This window comes from Crassostrea angulata, chromosome 5 (genome assembly GCF_025612915.1).
Source record: "Crassostrea angulata isolate pt1a10 chromosome 5, ASM2561291v2, whole genome shotgun sequence".
NCBI lineage: Eukaryota > Metazoa > Mollusca > Bivalvia > Ostreida > Ostreidae > Magallana > Magallana angulata.
This window is the reverse complement of record NC_069115.1, coordinates 680,831-704,246: the sequence shown is the minus strand read 5'-3', so window position 1 is coordinate 704,246 and position 23,416 is coordinate 680,831. Positions and strand designations below refer to the sequence as shown.

At 32.1% G+C, this 23,416-nt stretch overlaps 1 protein-coding gene and 1 pseudogene across 1 annotated transcript; both read left to right on the top strand.

The window, feature by feature from the left end:
- The first annotated feature begins 702 nt into the window (after positions 1–702).
- On the top strand, positions 703–6,303 carry LOC128183602 (multiple epidermal growth factor-like domains protein 10; annotated as a pseudogene).
- A 2,255-nt stretch (positions 6,304–8,558) lies between these two features.
- On the top strand, positions 8,559–21,538 carry LOC128186213 (multiple epidermal growth factor-like domains protein 10). The gene is made up of 16 exons (XM_052856001.1): positions 8,559–8,827; positions 11,701–11,931; positions 12,572–12,826; positions 13,699–13,833; positions 14,147–14,284; positions 14,956–15,093; positions 15,234–15,371; positions 16,074–16,211; positions 17,406–17,543; positions 17,862–17,999; positions 18,230–18,367; positions 18,680–18,820; positions 19,177–19,311; positions 19,685–19,822; positions 19,919–19,948; positions 20,428–21,538. The coding sequence occupies exons 1-16, from the start codon at positions 8,743–8,745 to the stop codon at positions 20,694–20,696; spliced, it is 2,385 nt and encodes a 794-aa protein (XP_052711961.1). The 5' UTR covers positions 8,559–8,742; the 3' UTR covers positions 20,697–21,538.
- The last annotated feature ends 1,878 nt before the right edge of the window (positions 21,539–23,416 follow it).

The window sequence follows — 23,416 nt, the reverse complement described above, 5'->3', positions numbered from 1 at the left end:
ATATTTCACAAGATGACTGGAATTGAACTATCAAGCTCCAGTCATCCTGACCAATGAACAATATTATTCCTTTATAGTGCAAATGCTGACATGGGGCATGTTAACATGAATATCAGAAACTTGAATATACTTTTTGTTCTAAATTTTATATGAAGACGTTTGTTACCACCATCTTGTAATAAGAACAACTAGTAGTAGGAATTATGACAACCATGAACGTATTATTGATTGACTGAGATATTGAAAGTAAAGTATTTCGTGGAAAAAAGAAACTATTGTATGCGTGTTAACACATTTTATCACAATGAATAAGTGCATTAGATTCAAGTTAATGTTTATCACCACCTATGTTTATTTACCTTGATAACTGTCCTGTTTAAATTCAAGCAAGGTAAATATAACTTACCGATGATGGCGTACGTTGCGGTCGAGTTGTTTATTCAATTTCTAGGCTTAAAAGAAGTAACATCTTATAGTAGGTATTTGAGTCGTTCATTTTTCACGTCATCTGAGTCACTGAAATAAAAATGTTCTACAATAATGTCCGTCGTCTGTAAACGGCGGTTTAAACTTGGGAGATTGTTCACCTACTTTTTCTTTCTTTTTTTTTTTTGCTGTCCACACTTGGTCCCTGTTTATTGTGCGTTTTGTTTCGTAAGTCGGGTGTTAACATTAAAAGACTCCTTCAACTTCTTCTTTGACCATAAGATTATAATACCAGTCCGATACAATTAGGATTTTAACCGTCATTGGTTGATGGAAGGACATTTGTTTTTATAATAATTTGCTTTTTAACTTTTAGTTAATCTGGTTCACGACCAAGGATTACGCGGAGGGGCGACAATGAGTTCAGTTCCGGCCAATCCGGTCTGGTCCGCCGCTAACGCAATAGATGGGGATACAAACCAGAACTATACGGCCAATTCTTGTGCTATATCCGATATCTCTCACCAGAACAACTCAGTCTGGTGGTAGGTGTGGTTACAGCGATCGTTTAATGTAGTCAGAGAATGAAGTTAGAGAAAGAAAGTGAGAGGAATAACGAGAGAGAAAGAGAGAAAGAGAAAGAAAGAAATACAAAGAGAAAGAGAGAGAGATATGTTAAACATCTAAAAGGCAACTTAAACATATATGATGACAAAGACATACTATAAGAATCATATATGGCAAATAATATGGTCCACATATATGTGGGTATGTTTCTCATATGATCGGCATCATATGATTTGATATAAATATGCACAAATGATTATCACATGATCCTAACTTAATGCAACACATATGGAAATCATATGTGGCGAAATTGTCTATGAACACAAAATTAAAAGGTTTTTAAGAAGGAAATAGTTAATTTCAATTTATATTTTGCCCCAAACTGTTAGGATAGTTTAATTAGTCGCTCTTCTGTAATCCAAACTACCTACGATTTGTTTAATAATAACATATTCAAAGATTTAAAAACATGTCTTATAGAATGATTTTTTTAAGCTTATAGGAATGCAACGGGTTTCTCAATATACACCTACAATAAACAGGTCATTAACCCGCTGAATGACCCCTAACACCTGGTGTATTACCACGACGCTCTGTCCGGGTGTCCGGCATCGGTGATGAATATTACAGTCAACATGGTGACACAAGGGGTGGTGTTTATGAACCTGCGACACCCGGGGTTTACTTCTACTTGTAAAGATGCAGGTTCCTCATACACTTCGATTGATATATGCGAGGTTAAAGTCATGGGTAAGCCTTGTGTCATATGTTAAATAAACAGCATGATTTCCATGATTAAAGAAGCTGAATAGGCACGGCAATTTTAAGAATATATTTATCTCCTTTAAAGAGAGAGCTTTGTATGATGACATTGGAACATATCTTAACTTTTCAGCTATAATAATACGAATTTTTCTTTATTAGATAATAGTTTAGTGGTAAAAAAAATCATAATCAGAATTAAGATTGTTAAGTAGATTTAATGAATGATTTGATGACCATCCAGACTCTTTAAATATGAAATTGAACGCTCAAAATGTAATAAAAAAGTTTCTCGAATTGTTTCATTTCACTTACTTAAGCTTGTCTATTCATTTATATTTCTTAGGCTGTGATGACAGTAGATATGGTGTTCGATGCGGTCGTGAATGTTTGAATAAATGACCGACACTGTGACGCTTTCATTGGCTCCTGTATACACGGGTGTACTGATCCTAATGCTTTAACTTCTGACTGTATAGGTGATTTATACTGATATTTTAAGACAACTTTTCAATAAAATAAATCGAATCATAGAAATGATTATTACACAAGCTGAATTATAAATTCTGACAGTAAAAACAAAGCCTACAAAATGTATATATATTTATTTATTGTGCACACGATTTATCGCACATGATTTGGTTTTAACTATGACTTGCTGTTGCTGTCAATGTTATTCTACAAAAGCCGATCTGTTGGACGTTAACTTGCATTGTACGTTAGATACGCAACGTAAACAATATACTGTGTTTTGTTTTAGTGTGCAGTGACGGGACATACATTTCTAGTGGGATGTGTGTCAGGTGCCCGGGGAGATGTAAGAACGATTCCCCCTGTAATAAGTTGACGGGTCGATGTGTCCAGGGATGTGATAAAAACTGGACCGGACAGTTCTGTGAAGGTACTTCATAATAGGAGATAATGAATGTATATACATATGACAGTTCGGTTTTAAAAGTGCGCTAACTACTACACTTAAATTCAACGATCAAACGTTGTTTTGTTAGCAAAAGGAATAACATCTTGATAGGTCCTGTATGCTTTTTCTGCCTTTCATAGGTCTCTCTCTCTCTCTCTCTCTCTCTCTCTCTCTCTCTCTCTCTCTCTCTGCATTTATTTCTTAAGCGCACTAACATGAATAAACTAAGTAAACAAATATTGATGGCGAAATTCAAATTGGATTCTAGAATGCGTAGACGGATTCTACAACAGAGGCTGTAGTGGGACATGCGGTTCCTGTTTCCATGGACAATTCTGTGAGAAAATTAATGGACACTGTACAAATGGATGTAAGGCAAATTATCAACAACCGTTGTGTAAAGGTATTTGAAACAATGTGGTGTAATAATGAATCATTATAACAACGGATTTGTTGTATATGTTTTTTGTTAAAAAGTTTGTATGTATGCATTTGACCATTGCCGACATGAATAATACTATGCACAACTTTGGTTTTTATAGCAAAATATACCGATAACGATATATATTTTTTAATAAATTTTTTGAACTTTGCTACCGACATCCCCTTGCAGATATATATTACTGCAAATCAATTGTCCATTTCTATATGCAAAAGGAAATAAATACAGAGGGAAAATTCCTTGTAAATATGACGCTGATGTTCTGGATTTAACAGTTATCTTTCTTTATATTCTATATTGAAAACTCTGAAGCATGTGTTCTAAACATGTACACTGTACTGTTTATGGACTACAAGTACTGTGTCAAAAATAAATGATCACGTGTTTTATAAAATATATTTTATCATTTATATACAATTAAAGTATTATTTGTAACTTTATATTGCGATTGTACTATTCATGAAAGACAACTTTAGATCAGTTGTGAGAAAGATTGACGAGGCAGCCAAAGATCATTTTACTTTTATAATACAGTAGGTTGGCGTGTTTCTGTGTAGGATTATAGATTTAATATACGATATGTAATGTATTCATACTTTCCTTAGACTGTGCTCCTGGTTTCTATGGAGACGACTGCCATGAAGAGTGTGGGAAATGTAAAGATGTCGCAGGCTGCAATTGGACTTCCGGTTTGTGTCCAAATGGCTGCAAAGAACACTGGGTACCACCACTGTGCAAAGGTAAAAAGTTGTGATCATGATAGTTAATGACAAAAACCCTACCATGTCATATTCTATATCCTTTTTCCTGGCATGCTTTCGTACAAATAAGTTTCCCGCCATGTGCCTACCTGGAAACAGAGAAAATTGGGCACTACCGTCATGCGCAGGCAGAATGCTTGGATATTGTTATCTATTATATGTGGGTTTTTACCTACGTGTATTTCGACGAATGCATATACAATATCATGTTCGTTTGGGATGCATTACCTTAAATGGGGGCATAAATTTACAGTGCAAAATTTGGCAATTTTTCTTATAAGGAACATTTGTAATAAATCCTGATGATACTGCAAATTATTTTATTTCGTGGTGGCAAAATGTTTGTGTAATTCATGGGTACATTCACGATCAATTTCCTCCAAAAATTAATAAATTGAGACAATAAAGTCATAATTCAATCTATAGGTATTATAGGAAATTAGTCCTTAGGAACCAGTAAAAATAAAGCAATCTCCGAAAATTGGCCCCCACAAATGTTTCTGAATTCACGGTATCCATAAAAAAAACTTTGTTGAACAAGTTTTACCGTAAACTTACAGATTAATTAGATTTGAATGTACTGAGAGATCGATTTCCAAAACAGTAGTCATGAAGAAAACTTTTATCTACCAGAAAATCTTATATATGAAGGATTTTTATCTGGATTTACAAAATTTTAATCAAATGAAATTTTTTTCGGACACTGGTTTTTAAATTCATATATAGTATTTTATCCGAAATGAGCTATTAGACCTGTTTGGGAGGAAGAAGGTTCAGTTTCCTGCAATGTATGCCATAACATTAAACAGTTGTTTAAATCTCATGAAAATACTACTATACCGTTTTGAAAACGTAGGTGTCTTAAGTTTTAACTTTTTTCTGTTTTTAAAAGGTAAAACTGATTTCATTTATAAACCTTATTTCTCAGAATATGCCGAAAATGATGAATAATGGCACATTTTCTGGTAGTTGTTTAAAGAGAAAAATGCATCCAAAGCCGTCACTCACAATGAAATGAATATATTTTATGCAATATCACGTTAATTTAATTGTGGGCGAGGGCTGCACATACAATGTATAGTTTTCTACAAAAAAAAACTATGGAAGAAATTGTGTCTGCTGCTAAGTTTAAAAAAATATATGAGGAAATGCACTTCTTGTGACATTTGAATCCCTAATCTGGTAATTTTTATACGGTCTGAATGTTCAGGTATTCGTGTGCATATAAATGCTGCACTTCCATTTTTGGTGATATTTCAAAAAACTGTAAAACAGGGTACAATATAACTGAAAGTGTACCTACTCTTAGTTCCAGCATCTTAAATCCAAAGTCCGATTACTTGAACTCGACACAATCAACTTAAAAACTGCAGATCTATCGCTCTATGGAACATTGAGCTTGTGGAAAATAAAATTAACTAATGAGCTCAAGTTTTGTGTACGGTGAATTGTAAAGATTTAGGGCGAAAAAAACCTGTAGTTCCCGATTGTCAAATCGATTGTTCTCAGATTGGGTGCTACAGATCTGCAGCTATAATCATCTAACTCAATTGGAGAACGGCATTTAACTGACTATTAACTATATATAACCTTGATAGCCATTGAATAAGTAAATAATACATACTACAGCACACTATGTGTTAAAGAAGTACACTATGCTAACCATCATATCAATCATTAAATACTAAAAAATAGGCTCTAATAAATGCATATGCTTAATATTCGCAATGATTCTGGTAAAGGGAATTTCAAATATGTCTTCAAATTGAAAAAAAGATATATGTATTTTCTTTGGTTTACCCATTAGAATGTGAACTCTATAAATACGGTCCTAACTGTGCGTTTGACTGTGGACATTGTAAGGACAACAAACCGTGTTCTATGGACACAGGGGACTGTCCAAGTGGATGCATGGAAGGATGGATGGGGAAGCACTGCATCACAGGTAAGTAACGTCAACATTACGGTGGTACGCATCCTGTCATTTGTGTATCAAACTGATTCACTGTTTAACTCTTAATTCACTTTTGTTTAGTTATCCCCAGCGCTGACAAACAAGGAACTGAAAGTAAGTAACAGTAATCGTATTTGCAACTACTTTATTTGTTTCTAAACAACTTTACATTAGTATGACAATAATCTGTGTATTTCTGTCTTTTCAGAACCTAGGTTTTTTACTCTAGCCGTGGTTTTGTTAGACCTTTTTACAGTTCTGATAGGTTTTGTGGTGTTACTTAAAATTTATTTGAAGCGATAAACGTCCTCACAACATAATGACGAGAATCTATTGGAAGACTTTGAAACAGAGAACCAGGAAACGGATACAGAATGCAAAGAAAATCAGAAAAACGAGAAATTACTATCAGTTCTTTAGGTTCTAGGAAACGTAGATTATTCTAAACCCTAAAATATGCTTTTTCTGCCCCCCCCCCCAGTTTTTTTTAACAAGATCATCTTGGGACGTTGAATATTTTTTAAAGTGAAGTGTAAAGACCCCTGTGTAACGTTAGCGATACATGCTGTATTTCCTGTCATAATGATACTCCATTAGGGGTACTACCGGTATATATATTAAGCATAACATTTTCGCATGCATAATATCAAATACGGAATAACAAATACAATAATATATCTGTAGTTAATGATTAAAAACGTTTTAAAAGATTTAAGCAATTGTTCTCATGTCTATATTATACACAGATAAGAACAACTGGATAAATACTGGTATGTTAAATGCATAGTAGACAGAGTTACAATAAAGCATTGGTTGTGTTTTAGTATTTTTTTTGAATTTTTACCCTAACATTCAACTTACTATGTTTGATATGGCGAAAGTATGGTTTGATACTCACCATTCAGGTTTTGTATAGGATTATCGATGTTCGTAATCAAAGCACTTTTTAGTTCACCTGAATCAAAGTAAGATTAAAGTGATTAAAGTTATATTAATTAAATCAAATTAAAGTGAACTTTTTAAAATAACACTTAACACTTAACAATATGTTGTGAAGGCATCCTCATATCTTGATCTTATCATTAAAAGGTCACAGTGACATATTTTGCAAATTGTAGTTTTACTTTAAAACCCTAACCCTGACCCTAACCCTCACATTTTTGATTTTCCAAAGCATAGGGTCAATAAATTATGTAATAACCTTATATATATATATATATATATATATATATATATATATATATATATATATATATATATATATATATATATATATATATATATATATCGTTCGTTCGTTTTCCAATTTTGTTATCTTTGATATGTTTTTGACATATGATTATAAGCTTGATTTTTAAAATGTTTGTTGCCTCAGGGTGAGCGGTACAACAATTATGACTAATTGTGATAAAATCTTGTCCTTCAAAGTTTATCGTACCAGCTATTATAACCATACGATCATTATTAACTTCGGCCACTTCACAGCAATTAATTGTAACAAAAGTGTATAAGCTGATGCATTTTAGAACTGAAGATATGATGTCTCAAAAGTAGATTTCACAGAATTGTTTTTATAATGTTTTATGTTTCTCGGATCTTGAAACATATGAGGCCTGTTAAGATGTATAATTCTTTAAAAGACTTAAATTCTTTAAATTTGGAAAGTAATACAAGAACTATTGTTCAGGCGAGCAAGGTGGCCCAAGGGCTATACGTCTACATAGAATTTTAAAGCCTTGAGACAAAAGCAAGTAAAAAGAAACTGTTTACTATAATCAAACTCGGATTTAAAGGAAAAAATATTTTTGTTGTTTACTTGATATAAAGTCATCAGGATAAAATTAGATTCATAAAAAGTTACAACGTTAATGTTTTGATGATTTTAATGCTTGGATTACTGCATTACTTATTCCTTATAATAATTTTAGGTACATTGCATAATATAATAAAATATATTTAAAACTAGCATTTAGATAATAGTTTATTAGAAGGATATAATAATTAATTAAAATATGAGTAAGAATCAACTTATCATCTCTGTGCGCATTGCCTTCTTTTAATTATCAAGAAAGATATGGTCTGTGATTGAAAAATGGAAGATGCATTAAGTCGTGTTTATTTTGTACATGCTATGACAATGAAAGCATAAAATGTCTGATGTAATTATATACGTCCATTAAGATGGTTTGCTATTCGTGGTCATTTTTGATTGTGTTGATCTCCTTCAAAGAAGAACTCTATATGAAAATATTTAAAAACGTTCAGATTTAACGGATAAAATATATGATTTTTTTCTTAAACAAACAAATTTTCGGGTAGATCTGATAGTTAATTTGTTGACCACTCAGCCTTATTTAAACTTATCAAAAATTGTTAAAAAGAATGACAGGTCTGGATGTTTTTCTAGGGCATCCTATAGCAATAAAGGACGGCATTTAATATTTAATGGAATCCAAATCATTTTACGATGCAAACGTTCTTTTCTTAAAGGGCTAACAACATTCAAATTTATTTCAAACTTATTACAGCTAATTTTTAAAGTCTAATGTTTCTCGAATTTATCTTGTAAATCTAATCTATGCGTCTCGCTATTTAAGTTACTAACTAAAGATTTTGTTAAGTCAATGCTTACTCTCTATCATTTAATAGCTCAAGGAAGTATTGATTCATTATAAAACGCAAGAAAAAAGTAGTACCAACCAATCATTTCCTTTCTATTTGTTTGTGTATTCCTTCAACTCGTCTAAATTTATTAAGATCCTTCTTGGGTAGTCTAAATCAAATTTAAGGTTCAATTTATAATTAATGGAATGTGTTTAATTCGGTTTTCATTTTAATCGGCGCCTATATATGAGTTGTGTTCAGCTATTACTAGTTTTGTACACATACTGGTGTTATACGTGTTTCGACTATGATCTACCTGTCAAACATCGCTTTGTTTTATACCAATGTCGTCATAACATTTCTCCATTTGACTGAAACAACACATTCCTATGGTGAGTGAAGAATATTTGTTCTTTTTTTTTTTATGTCATTGGGCTTTTGTGTAGGATATATTATGCACGAATATCTTAAACATGCTTTTATTTTGATGCGTGTATGTATCACTTTTATTAATCAACTCACCGTATTTCATCGTATTGTTTGTATGGATGCCAATGATCGTGTATAATTGTATATAGTAATGTAAACATGGTAATCTTTGCCACCGTTTATTTTCATTCCTTTCGACATCGTTGCCACCGAATTTAAGACTTCACGAATTACAATGTATAATATTATCTTTTTTTAACACAAGTCTGTCTGGGCGAATACTATGCAAACTGTTTACAAGTGTAGAAAGGCGAAAATTACACGGGTTGAAATTGACACTGTATACAATAGTTAAGTTAATCTATATTAAAATGATGACATTGGGTAATAACGAACAGTGTTAAAAATCAAAATCTAAAAGGACAAATGCAAAACAGGAGCAGCACAAACACTGACCACTAAGAAAGTAAAAGTAGGAACAGGTTCCATGGAGGAGTGAGCATCTTCTGCTGATTGGTCACATCCACTAGTTGTCGTAATAAGGGAAAAACGGAAAAAATCGTAGACAATAAAGTGATTAATTATGTTATAACAATAGGAATGAAAAAGTCAGTCAGTATGCCTTTCAGTGGAAGATTAAATTTGCTGATAAGTCAATAACAAACGAAAAACGTTTTCAAAAAGATATTTGATTGCATTAATGATTACTTAACATTAATCCATTATAAAAATATTTGGGCTATGTCTGCAAAATGATATTGTACATAGAAAAAAGCAAACAGCAAAATATTCACTTTGGACAAGTCTAAAATTGTTTTGTCATTTTCATTGTGAAATTTAACTTAAAGTTTTGTTATCGAAAAACATGGAATATTTTATATTACTTTATAAGTGCAGCATAACACTGGAAGTGTTTAAATCGTATTAAACAAGAATCATATCATAGTCAAACGATGTATAAAAAGGAATATTTAAACGAGATAGCAACACGATGCATAAATAAAACATAATTTTTTTTTTTAATAAAGATCACTCAACTAAGGAATATCGCAAACCAATTTTATACAGAACGACACTAATGAAAGGCCTTTTACACAAACATATATACTTAACCGAAATTTAAAAAAAAAATACTCTTTTTGGTCAATTAAGTAGAAAATTAAAATTTCAAAATAATTTTTCCGACATGAAATAACAGTTCATATTGCTTTAACTTCTCATGGTTCTCTTTGTTTAACTTTTTTATAAAAAAAAAAAAGTAAACATCGAACATGCAAATAATTTATTGTATTTGTTTAACAGCACAATGTCAAAAATGAGTAGGGGTTAATCTAAAGCAAGGTTTGGATCTAAATAAGTCCATTTGCAGCGTCTAATATAAATATTTCCGCAGAAAAATATTCAGCGGGATATGTTAAACAGCCACAGTGAAAGGAGGAAACGAAACCACGAATATTGTTTGAATAAGTTTCATAACATTAAGTCATTTTAATTGAAAGTAATGTCAAGTGCAATGGGGAAACCTTTGCTTCTCATACGTTTTGTTTAAAAAGACATGTCACCCGGAATAGTTCAGATTATCTGATTTTTATAAGGACGTATTTATTAAACGATATAAGCTCTCTATACAATTTAATTAAAAACGCTTAACAACACTCATCTATTGATTCTTTTGAATACTCATTTTTTCTTTAAAATTTTTATTACGCACTTTTCATACATATTGAACAAATTATTAAAACTACGCATTTCTTATTTGAGGTCAATTTTTTGTCAGTCGTCAGGTGTAATCTTTTAAATAATGTTGTTTATTTTATCGAAATATTTAGCGATTCATATATTATCTTTTTTATTTGAAGTATACATAAATATTTAAAAATTCTTGACGCCGCCCTAAATGTCAGTGAGAGGGAGTAAGCTATAAAATTAACATAACTTTAAACAGTACTTTTTAAAATGTATATCTTATAGAATTCTCAGTGATTAAAGGTGCCTCGATTATGGTTGTAGTTGTTATAGCCCAATTTGTTTTAGTGCTAGAGCATGACACGATAGTCCTCCTTTAAATGGGTTAGCTCTTTTTTAATTTGTATTCATTGTAGCAATTTTAAAAAAATGAACACTACAGTTGTTCTATTAAATAACCATATGGGTTTAAAGAGAGAGAGAGAGAGAGAGAGAGAGAGAGAGAGAGAGAGAGAGAGAGAGAGAGAGAGATTATACAATATCATACCAATGTATTTATGAATTTTCCCTAAATTTTGAAAAAGAAGATTTGAAACATGCGTAGGATGAACAAGAGAGATAAATTCATAATTATGAATTGTATGGAACATTGCTCTTTTGTTCAAAACTTTTACCTTTGATTCTACGTAGAATCACTCCATATTTAGATGTTTCTAAATAAGGACAGGTAAATAGGTGCAATGGATTCATTTTTTTTTTACATTTGCACTACCAGTTCCTTAATTTGTATTGTCAAACAATCTCACATTTGTAGTCATCCATCTTAACTGATTTATTTTTAGGATTTATGCTTTGTTAAGATGCATAAAGAATTATCATTGCCGATTTATTAACAACCCACCAAAAATGAAGATAAAAAAATCCCTTTAACTACTTAACTAAAATGTATCTCACAGATAATGTAAGTGTTAACGTACTCTGTAGTGACTACCTTTATTTTCACAAAAAACCCAATATCATTTAATAGTCATAAGGCATTGTTATATGATGTAGTCACATAAAAGTTGATTGTTGCCCACTCTGCTTAGTCAAAGATGTGATAAATAAAACCTATTAAAAGATGTCTATGCAGTGCATTTTCTTTTTGCAGTTAATGTTGCCTTGTATAAACCAGCATACCAAAAGCACCCCGCGTACCCTGGCTATGACAAATATGACGCCAGTAACGCTGTAGATGGGCTCAGGTCAGACCTCAGATGGGATGGAGGACAATGTGTCGTGTCACGTGGTTCTGATACCGCCACCTGGTGGGTCAACCTGACCACTATCTATAGTATCCATCACATCACGATTTACTACAGAACGGATAATTCAAAATGGGGTATTTTGAACTTTATTGTATATTGGCATATGCAGTCTGTGGAATACACTAATTAGCATTTACTGTATGCTGTTTATGTTTAACATTCGACTGTTTATGCATGTAGCATTTTCGGCGGAAAGTTGTTTTCACTAAGTTATGTACATTTCTAAATAGCTTCAACATATAAACATGAATTGGTGCTTTCTGAAATAAGCTCATACCACGTAAACTTCTTGAAAAACCACTTGCCGCTTAATATTGTACATGCTAAATATGCTTTGTCTACAGCATTATTTCTTTTTGCTCGCACAAAAGCAAACATGTTTTAATTATGTAGGCTATTTTATTTATTTTAGTCAGGTTTTTGCAAAAAATAAAAAAAAAATATAGCAACAATTTCTGATAAAAATTCTGCATATTGCATTCTATTCTATATTTAATTGATCGCTAAATATTCCAATGATAATTACATTAATAACTTGATATTAATCGGATATAATTTTTTTTTATTCAATATACCCAAAATTGTTCTTTTTGCGCTATAAATCAAACTCGATTCGATGCATATTTTTGATTGTCAAACCTGCGTTTGAATAATATTAATTTTATCATGCATTGTTTCTGAATTGTCTTTTTCATAGTTGAATTTTTTTTCCAGGTAGCAATACATTTTTACCGGCAAGCTTTTTAGGATTTTCGATCTATATCTCGAACACGACCGACATTCTACAGGGGAAGTTGTGTTTCAAGGACAGGAACTTTACACTTTACACAATACCTGCCGTCATAACAGTCAATTGTCCCGTACATGGACTATACGTCATATATTACAACGAGAGGCTCCCACGGGTTTTTCACCCGGACGGCTATTCTGTGAACGCATACAATGAGCTTTGTGAAGTGGAGGTGTTCGGTAATTAGTCTTTAAAGATATAGATAGTCGTGTCCATCATTACAGTATATTTACCTCATTTTAAAAAAGAGCTATGTCTAGAAATAGAAAATTTTTTTTTTCAAAGGACTATGTATGGTATTTTGCATTTTTGGCCCCCAGAATTAAAGTTTATAAAACTCTTTAAAAAATAGTTGAAATCAAATAAAAAAAAGCGTGTAAAAGGTTATTACTACAGTGACGTCATAATATAAAGATGACGTCATGAAGATCGACTTATTTTGCAAAATATGGATGTTTTGTAGCAAAATATGGGTGTATCCCAATGGTTTTTGACTGGAAAACATCGAGCGCAGGCTTGCTCAAGCACCATTTTTTTAGTATGTGTATAATTATATTAAAAACAGCATATGTTAAATTCGTACTTGAGCAGAGCTGCGCTCTATACTTTCGAATGCGAAATATTAAGAAAAAAAATGACAATATTTTCATTTGTTTGCAAATTTGCGGGAATTAAGTAATATTTAAGACGTCATAGACAAACACTGCGAATGAGCAACAAAGACTAAAATCAAGATTAAAATGTTAGGCATCCACCTTACTATGATTTATACGGATTTGATTTTTATAAGATAGTATTAAACAATTTGAAAAATGGGGCAGATATTTGACAATACCGAATATAGTCCTTTTTATAGATGATCTATTTTGATTTCTTTTTACTTAATGTTAAGTTTTAAAATCATAGTTACCTACAATGTAAAGTTATCTAAAAGGTATATTTTTCTGACTAAACAGCCTCTGTGAATATCAACAACTATTCATTCAATTATAATTATAATTGATATAAAATAAATAAAAAAAATCAAATAAAATATAAACTGCTCTCTAAGGTTGCCCTACAAGTGGATATTATGGATCCAACTGCTCCATCCCCTGTCCAGACGCAAACTGTCGATTCTGTCACATAGAGACGGGCACCTGCCAAGGCTGTAAACCTGGATATCAAGGTCAACGTTGTGAATTAGGTAAACTAATACACTGTCACCATCCAATAACGATACGAACACAATGTTATTTCGTTACATATGTGCTTTCATGAAACAAAAAAATCAACAAACGTTTGCTGTGCACATCTATGACAGTTTGATTAATTTAAAAACAACATGGATACTCACCAAACCCTGCTTTTGAGCCGTTTTAAGAAAAACATTTCAATCGCTTGAGTAATGAAAGTAACTGAACATATTCATGACTTTGTTTTTAAATTATTCGAAAAGAAAAACTAAATTTAAATATCACTGTCTAATAAAAGTTTGATTTGTAATTTTAATTTCACAGAATGCTCAAATGTTAAGTTCGAGGACGGTTGTCACCGAGATTGCGGATATTGTAGAAATATGTCACTTTGTCACCACGAAAACGGAGCATGCCCAAGCGGATGTGAACCCGGATATAAACAATACGATTGCAAACAACGTAAGTCAGAATATCCTCATATCATTCTCATTTTAAGATGCATTACCTTTTGTGTTGATATAAGCAACACCTCCAACTCCCAAAAAAAGGAAGACTGAATCGTAAAGATATTTCAGTAAAATTTAGTTCTGCAGGTGAAAGGTAGCAATGCAATTCAATAAACTATCAAGCTATCTAGTACATTTTTTTAACATAATTGATAAATTATAAACAATCTTGCTCAATGTATGTGTACATAAAAGTATTGGAAAATCGGGCAAAACAGACCCCCCTCCCAAAAAATAAAAAATAAAAACACACCCCAAAAAAACCTCCCAAAACAAGACAAAACGTGAAACACACTTGTAGCATCAGTAAGGTCCCTTACAAAATTACTTATTTATTTAATTTTCTATATAAAACATAAATTTTAAGAGAGTGTCATATTGTAAGAGTATAACAAGTCCAGGCGAGATGTACAGACGACTTTACTAAAAATTAGAATGAAATAACTAATGTGGCAATTAAATGATGAAGAGGTTTCTGTGTATCTAAGTTCATCAATGAAAATAAATGAATATAATTTAAGTTTTGCAATAAATATGATATAAGCATGTGGTAACATTACATAAATAGAAAAAATCCCACACAAAATGTGTTAATTGTCTTTCGATTTTTTATAACACGTGTAGCTTGTGACAAAGGATTCTACGGGGTTGATTGCAATGAAACGTGTGGTAGTTGCCTCGATGTCAGCCAATGTTTCCACATAAATGGGACGTGTTTGACTGGATGTTCTGCTGGTTATCAAGGGGAATTTTGTAAAGCACGTGAGTACATTTATAGGGATATAGAATTCATAAAACATTTCATATACTTTTAGAAATCATTTCAGCCCTATTTTGTTACGTTGTTGCAGCTTTAAACAATTCTTAAACAAAACAATAACTGAAAATTATCAATTTGACAGCTTGTACCAGAGGATCGTACGGCATTAACTGCAACGAAACTTGTGGTCACTGTTTCAATGGTAGCCAGTGTTCATCAATAAATGGGTCGTGTCCACGTGGGTGTGATACTGGTTATACCGGGGACCTGTGTACAACAAGTAAGTACCGGGGACCTGTGTACAACAAGTAAGTACCGGGGACCTGTGTACAACAAGTAAGTACCGGGGACCTGTGTACAACAAGTAAGTACCGGGGACATGAGTACAACGAGTAATTACCGGGGACCTGTGTACAACGAGTAAGTAGATAGGATTTCTACATGTACAACTGTTAGGATATTTATGACATTATACAGTTGTTGACTGGGGTCAAGGGTAACACAGTTAACAACTGTTTTGTTATAACCCTTCTAATCAATAACACGTTTTTGCAGAATGTGACGTCACCGGTCAACAATCTTTTTTAACAGTCGATTTTAACAGTTCCAATCTAACAGTCCCAGTCCATCTGTCAAAATGCTGAACTTTTTTTCGTATAGAGTTATATAGTAACTGTTTTACAAGGGAATAACATATATTTTTGTTTAACTGTAAACGAACTTTTTTTGAGACAACATTAGTTCGCAATTTAAGGAGATAAACTGTCTCGTGGTGTATAACTTTAACAAAATATTTGAAAATTAGTATGCAAAAAGATATTGAATGAATGGTGAGAGGAGAGGATATAAATGTTTGCGCTGACGATTTTTACGCATATATTGCGAAAATTGCCCGTAGGTAAAAAAAAGTTTGGTTTTTTAGTATCTAACCATTTGTAAAATGTGAAATCTTATAACGGGTACTATTTTGGGGTTATGATAGGTTGTGCCAACGGAAAGTATGGCGATGAATGCAAGGAAGAGTGTGGATATTGCCGTGATGTGAAACAGTGTGTCCATAGCAACGGTTCGTGTCTCACTGGATGTAGTGATGGTTTCCAGGGGGAACTGTGTAAAACACGTGAGTACATTCCACGCGGCTATGTTAAGGCTGCCCGAAGCTAAATATATATCGAAAAATAATACTTTTTTAATTATCGAAAAATGCTTTAACCGAGCGAGTTTCTTTAAACTTTTATTACATAAGTTAACAGTGGCATCCAACACTATATTTGATGTATTTTTGTGACGTCATATATTTTTCTTAAGCACGTGACGGGTGTCTTCTAACACGGTAAATAATCTATAAAAATCGCATCGGCACAAGTGAATAATGACATTAAATCAAAAATATTTTTATGAAAAATCCTTCGATAAGTAATGTATTTTGCAGTTCTTGCTGGGGGTTCATATAAATATTTCGTTTATTTGAAATATTGTCAAAACATTTCGCACCGCCATCGAAATTAGGCACAATTTTACCTTTTAGGCTCGATTTACACAAAATCGGGTCAATCGGTAGGTTTCCCCTAGCAAGATTCACAGTGGTACTTATTTTCTCTCCCGATTTCACGTAAAATATACTAAGATTGTTTTTATCGTTCACTTGTGCCAAGCTGTTTTTTATATGCACATACATATCACCATTCATTAGATTACACGTAGCAGGGAGAGTCTCAAAACCATTAGTTTATGAATAGTTATTTACCTATAACGAAGCTTTAAAACTGTTGATGTTTTTATACTCCATATCGGTGATATTGAATTTAGTATCACTAGTATTTACAACAGTGTCTATGTAAAGGAATGAAGCGGTTTTATTATGCACAATGAATATCACTTATTACGTTACGATACATTCCCTAAGAACGATCAAAAGGAATGCAGATCGTGACGTCAAAGTTAACTATGACGTCATATCTTATGAAGTACAGACAAGTGACTTTCTACATATCGCTGTGAAATTAATCGGGCAGCCTTAACATAGCCACGCAACCAAACTATTCATTAAATGTTTGGACATCCATACTTTAAAGTTAAAGCACATTGACTTAAAAAATGCATACATTTGAAAAACTGTATATCCGGTTATTTTTGTATTATCTAATTTTCGAGCTACGAGAAATTTCCCGAATCGCTGAAATTGCTGACGCAAAAATGAGAATATATTATCTATCCTACTTTTGAAAATTTTGCGACATGCAAATAAAAATCCGGGTGTACAGTATATACATGTAAATAAAAGAATAATCAAATGTAATAATTCAAATTAAAGGTTGTGACAAAGGACGTTACGGGGTTAACTGCTCAGAAAATTGTGGAAACTGTGCAGACATGAGCAAGTGCTTCCATGTGAATGGCACGTGTTTGACAGGCTGTGCGGCCGGATTTCAGGGTGAACTTTGTAAAACACGTAAGTATAAACCAACCAGAACTCAAGTTTTTAAATACAGTAAAACACGGTTATAGCGAACACGCTTATAATGAATTGACGCTTACAGCGAAGTGATTTTCATTCCCCGTGACTATATTACATGATGTAAACTTGACGGATATAACGAATTACGCTTATAACGAAGCAAAATCGCTCGTCCCTGGCGCTTCGTTATAACCGTGTTTTACTGTATATAAAGGAATATCATAATGATCGAAAAATTGGTTTAACTTATGCTTGAGCATGTTTACTGTCCGGCAATGTCAGAGGATAAATGTATGATTATATAAACACTAGGTTGTGATAGCAACCTATACGGAATTAACTGCAATGAAACCTGTGGGAACTGTCGTAACGATGACCAATGTCTGAATACAAACGGAACGTGCTTATATGGATGTGCCGATGGTTATAAAGGCGACCTGTGTAAAATTCGTGAGTACATGATATTGTTATTCATGCTTATGTCCACATATAGATATATGATATATTGTCCTGCTTTATTTTTGTTGTATATGTCTTTTTAACTTGAAAGGCTGTCAGAATGTACGGTATAGTGATCAGTATATTTGAATGAGAAAGAAACGTTGTTTTGTAAAAGGATACATGTAGATATATATTTTCCCACTTATTCTTGTCATGGAAATGTCTGTTTGATATGACAGCCTGTGAGAATGGACGGTATGGGGATCAGTGTAGTGAAACTTGTGGACACTGTAGCGACGTTACCCAATGCTCTCACATTAACGGAACCTGCTTAACCGGATGTAAGCCTGGTTACCAAGGAAAACTATGCAAACCACGTGAGTAGTGTAAAAACGTAACGCTTTGTAAGCAAAGAAGATGTATAGTTATGAATAAATACATTGTAGGTTAACAGTTAGGTTAGACAGCTAGGCAACCGGTACGCTAGAAAAATATAATTGAAAATATGCTGTAAAAAAGATAAACGTTAATGTTATGGAAACTTTCTTTTTGATTTCAAATGAAAAACGTAAAGATGTCTCTCATCACATAAACAGACATGTATTTTATGTATCATATGCGACTATTCATATTAAAGCACAATTTTTGCTTTTTGCATTTAAATATTTCATTTTATTACCAATCTTCAGTGTGCAATTTTAAGTCCAACACATCAAAAGAAGAGTGCGTATTTTGCCTCGGTAATTGCAAAGATGATTCACCTTGCACCAACTTGACAGGGGTGTGTGCGAACGGATGTAAGAACTATTGGACTGGGGAATACTGTCAAGGTGTGCGATTTGTCACCTCTGTGTTTTATTTCTAAAGATATATTATTTATAAGTAAAAACTATTACACAAATTGACTTTTGATTACTTATGCTATAATTAAAAAAAATCTTTGAATTGCAAAATAAGAGCTTGGTTTTTGTTTAAAAATAGAGATAAAAAAAATTTCAAAAAATTATATATTAAAATGTTTTTATGTTTCATAATAAAGCAAGTCCAAACGTTTACATGTAATCTGATCAACCCTTTTTATAAATGCAATATAATGTACACATGATTAGGAAAATTAAGTTATATCTTCTGATGTTTATTTTTTAATTTTGTTTTCTTTTGTGTTTTTTGGTATTTTTACGTATAGATTGCACAGTTGGTTTTCATGGAGAAGACTGTAATAAGAAATGTGGACAGTGTGTGGATGGAATACCTTGTAATGTGTCATCTGGTATTTGTCCATCGGGGTGCCAAAACTACTGGGTAGGACCTATGTGTACAGGTAAATATAAATATAATGACCAATATGTTTATCAACAAGTAAAAAAACATTAATTTTAATTTGATTTTATCTCTGTATATTTTAATGGTTTTCAATGTTTTTCGTTTTGGTTTTACATTAGCTGTTAGGCAATTACAGTGTCAACTGTTATGTAAAGAAGGGTTCCGATGGTTTAATTTACGTGTTTATATGCCAAAATGTAACAATTACAAAGTAGATAAAGCGCACATAAAAAACCTAACCGACTTTTGATATATATTTGCAGAGCGGAACTGACAGCTAGAAAGCAGCTGACTACTGAAAAAAAATCAATCAAAATTTAATTATTTCTCTTTTTATACGAAAAAATCAATTGTAAGGTTAACCCTTGTAGAATGTTTGCCTTACAAGTACGGTCCAAATTGCTCGTTGGACTGTGGTCATTGTAAAGATGCTGGTCCATGTTCCGGGGTGACTGGAAAATGCGCAGATGGATGTCAACAAGGTTGGACAGATGATTTTTGTTTAACAGGTATGAGTACATGTAAGATCGTTTCCGTTTCAAACAATATGAAATAGGCTTTGGACAAATCATATATATTTAATTTTGAAATACTTATATTTTTAGCGATTTCAACAGACATTTTCGTAACAAAAAGTAAGTTATATTTGCAATTCAAGAAAGTAAGATCTTACAAAGTTTCTCTACACCTTGGTAATGATAATTCTAATAGTCTACCAAAATGTTATTGTCAGTTGTTAGTTTTTTTATTTGCTATTAAATCTAAGTCCAGGACATTTTTGGTTTAAGTTTTTAATGCTTAAAAATGAAAAACACTGTGAACTGTTTTTTGGTTCAAAACGAATTAGAAGATAAAAAAAATAGCGTGAAAAAGAACTTTGACCTGTACATCAAACCAACGAAAAATCAAAAACATGACACGGACCTTCTTTACGTAGGTCTGTATCTTGCTGATGACTCTACGGCTGACCCCCAATATTTGGTTGATAGCTGGAAATGTATTACTAAAGCATTGCAACCGATTAAAATAGAGAAACAAAATTTGACCCAAAAAAAATCAAGATCATGTCCCTTTAAATTCACGATGTCAATATCCTTACTGTTCTTTATTTTAGGCGAAGGGATATCGACACTATATCTCTATGCCATCATAGGTGCTCTCGCCATGTTTCTATTGGTAGCCATTGTTGTCATTTTCCTCAAGGTAGGACGGAAGTCTACAAATCCTTACCATAAACATCCCACTGACGACGCCAAGCCAAACCTTCAGAACGCTTCAAACAATTATGACAGCTTAAAACGACCCGGGGGAATGAATATTTACTTCTCATTGGAACCGAAAAAACAAGAGTCGCATTATGAAGACATTAACATAACCATATGAGATCACATTTATATAAACATCGAAGTTCAAACACTTCCATTAACAATAGTTAGTTACCTATTTTAGTTACATATTTTAGGATAAAACTTAACTGTACTTGATATGGTGTCAATCATTGGCATTGTGACTAAATTGCTGCCACGTTCTAAAAGAAAATGATATTTTGTTTTCTAAAGATCTGATTCTGCATCAGTAACAAAATTTGCCAAAAAGAATCCTTTTTGTAATTATATTTTTGGTACTTTTTCCTAAATTATTTTCTTTATTGAAAAGCGAGTTTGGAAGAAAAGACCGTTTAAGAATAATCATTTTTGAATTTTTAAAAGAGACATTTCCTGCTTAATATCATTAAATGAATACGTACACATTCAGCACTTTATGCTTGATGGGATTTTGATGTTTGATATTTCGTGTTAAAAAGCAACCATAAAAGACAAATTTCAACAAAGTATTTGACTATTATTTGCCAAGTAAATGAAATGTGGTTTTTTTTAGTTTTACACATAATAACAGGAAGGGTGGGCCTTTTTTTTTTAGAATAAGACTTAATTTCAAAATGAAATCAGTCTCTGTAGATTGGAAAGATTTGGACTTAAATGCATTAAATGAAATCACATTTAAAGATTTCAAAAAAAAAAAAAATGGCAAAATATCAAAATACATATCGGGAGTGAAAATGTCCATGAATTAGTTAAACGTGCCTGCATAGCAATCAAGGTGAATCCCTACTCGAGTGACATCATCATTGGTATGCAATGAATTGAAAATTAATTTATGTAATGATCAATTTTGGATAATCACATACCTAATGTTTAGACGTTGTATTATTAACATATACTAAATAAAAGTATCTTATCAATATTTGCTTTTTAACCATTTTTACACTATAAAATGTTATATATTGTTTCTAATGTACAAACATTGATCATTTGTACATATGTAATGCTCAACACTAACATGCTTTATTTTGGGGCTTTACTCCTAAAAATGAAGATTGTTACATTTTAGAATAGAAATAATCAGCGTTTGTCGACAGAAATATTTTAATGTCATTAAAAGTGACATAGATAGAACGTGTTCATGTTTTATAGAAGTTGTTAAAAGAAAACAAGCCAGTTAACAACTTAATGATTTTATCTTTTATATGACATCATATATAAATCTAAATATAGAATATATAAATGTATGAATATAGAATAATTCTTTATAACGAGTGTGTGAAAAGAAAATTCTATCTCGGAGTTTTAGACGAGGACCTGCCATGTTCTAAAGCGTGAACCTTAGAGGTGGAGTTCCACTATACCACACGAATATGTTATTAAGAAATATAGTACGAGTTTTCATGAATGTTGCAGAATAACCTCCGAGATCGAGAAATCTTGTTTAGATATATAAAAGCCGAGGCGAAGCCGAGCTTATTATATTTCTAAACAACATTTCGATGCCGACTTATGCCCATTTATTAGATATTGATAAGACAATAACAGCAAAACAAAGGGTGCTTAAAATAGATTAATTATGGAAAATTTTTTCATTTGTCAAACCCAAATCTGCCGATCAAGAGTTAAAACATATCAGATAATAGAATACTAGTATTTTCCTGTCTTTTTTCGGTCGCTGTGGTTTTTAAAAAGTATGTTGTAATTAGACTTTTATATATATATATATATATATATATATATATATATATATATATATATATATATATATATATATATATATATATATATATATATATATTTATCTGTGTGTGTGTGTGTGTGTGTGTGTGTGTGTGTGTGTGTGTGTGTGTGTGTGTGTGTGTAAATTGTTCGAACTTGGGTCTTCGGGAAATCAAACAATCAATATTTTTCTATGATACGTTAAAAGGGCATACCGTTCATTAGAAAAAAAAACAAACTTCTCGTCATTGTTTTAAGTTAGATAAATCTTGTCAAATAAGATTAAAAAATGAATAAACGCAAATATCTTTATGAACACACACGCTAACGCAGGTGAAGATTGCAACTATTTTTTTCTAGTACACGTAGTAACACACAGGATGCACAAACGATCATTCAGATTACATGACTTGCTTGTCAACAGTAACTGTGTTAGCACTTTACGCATTTTATGTGAAATAAGAACATTATCGACATATATCATGACAATGATCAGACAATATCTTATAAACTTAAATTCTTTGTTATTTAGTCTATATGTAAGCAAATTCTTAAAGTTTAGTTCACAACTTTGCTTCTTGTGTCATAAAAGCATTGACTCCAACATGTCCTTTTAAGAGGAGTCAATGCAAGCAATGTTGAAATGTTTAGATTCGTATATTTTATAATTGGTTTCCTAGTGTTCTCTGACTGCTCTAATGCATGACCACACTTGATATAAGAGATAGTAATGTAACATCTCTCTCTAAATATATTTCATTCATTGCAGTTTTATATATGTCGAAAAGGGAACAACACCCTAACTTAAGCATGCGTATTTTTTTCAACACAGGAATTCGCCAAAATGTCGAGTACACTTTTGACCTATATTGCGTACTAAATTACACGCGTATCCAGCTCATAAACAAACACTTATCCTTACTTTTTAAATTGAGCAATTCGTATTTAATTTTGACAATGCAGCCTAACTTATGAATACAATGAAGTGGTTTTAACAAGGCTGTATTGGCTTGTTAAATGTTTTGACAAATCAAGAATAAATTACACCCTTGAACCCGC

What these genes read in the sequence shown, in the direction of transcription:
- LOC128186213 (XM_052856001.1), top strand. Translation starts at nt 8,743, where the DNA reads ATGATCTACCTGTCAAACATCGCTTTGTTTTATACCAATGTCGTCATA. An exon ending in TGAAACAACACATTCCTATG is followed by an intron (nt 8,828 to 11,700) that starts GTGAGTGAAGAA and finishes TTCTTTTTGCAG; the next exon opens with TTAATGTTGCCTTGTATAAA. An exon ending in TTGTGAAGTGGAGGTGTTCG is followed by an intron (nt 12,827 to 13,698) that starts GTAATTAGTCTT and finishes CTGCTCTCTAAG; the next exon opens with GTTGCCCTACAAGTGGATAT.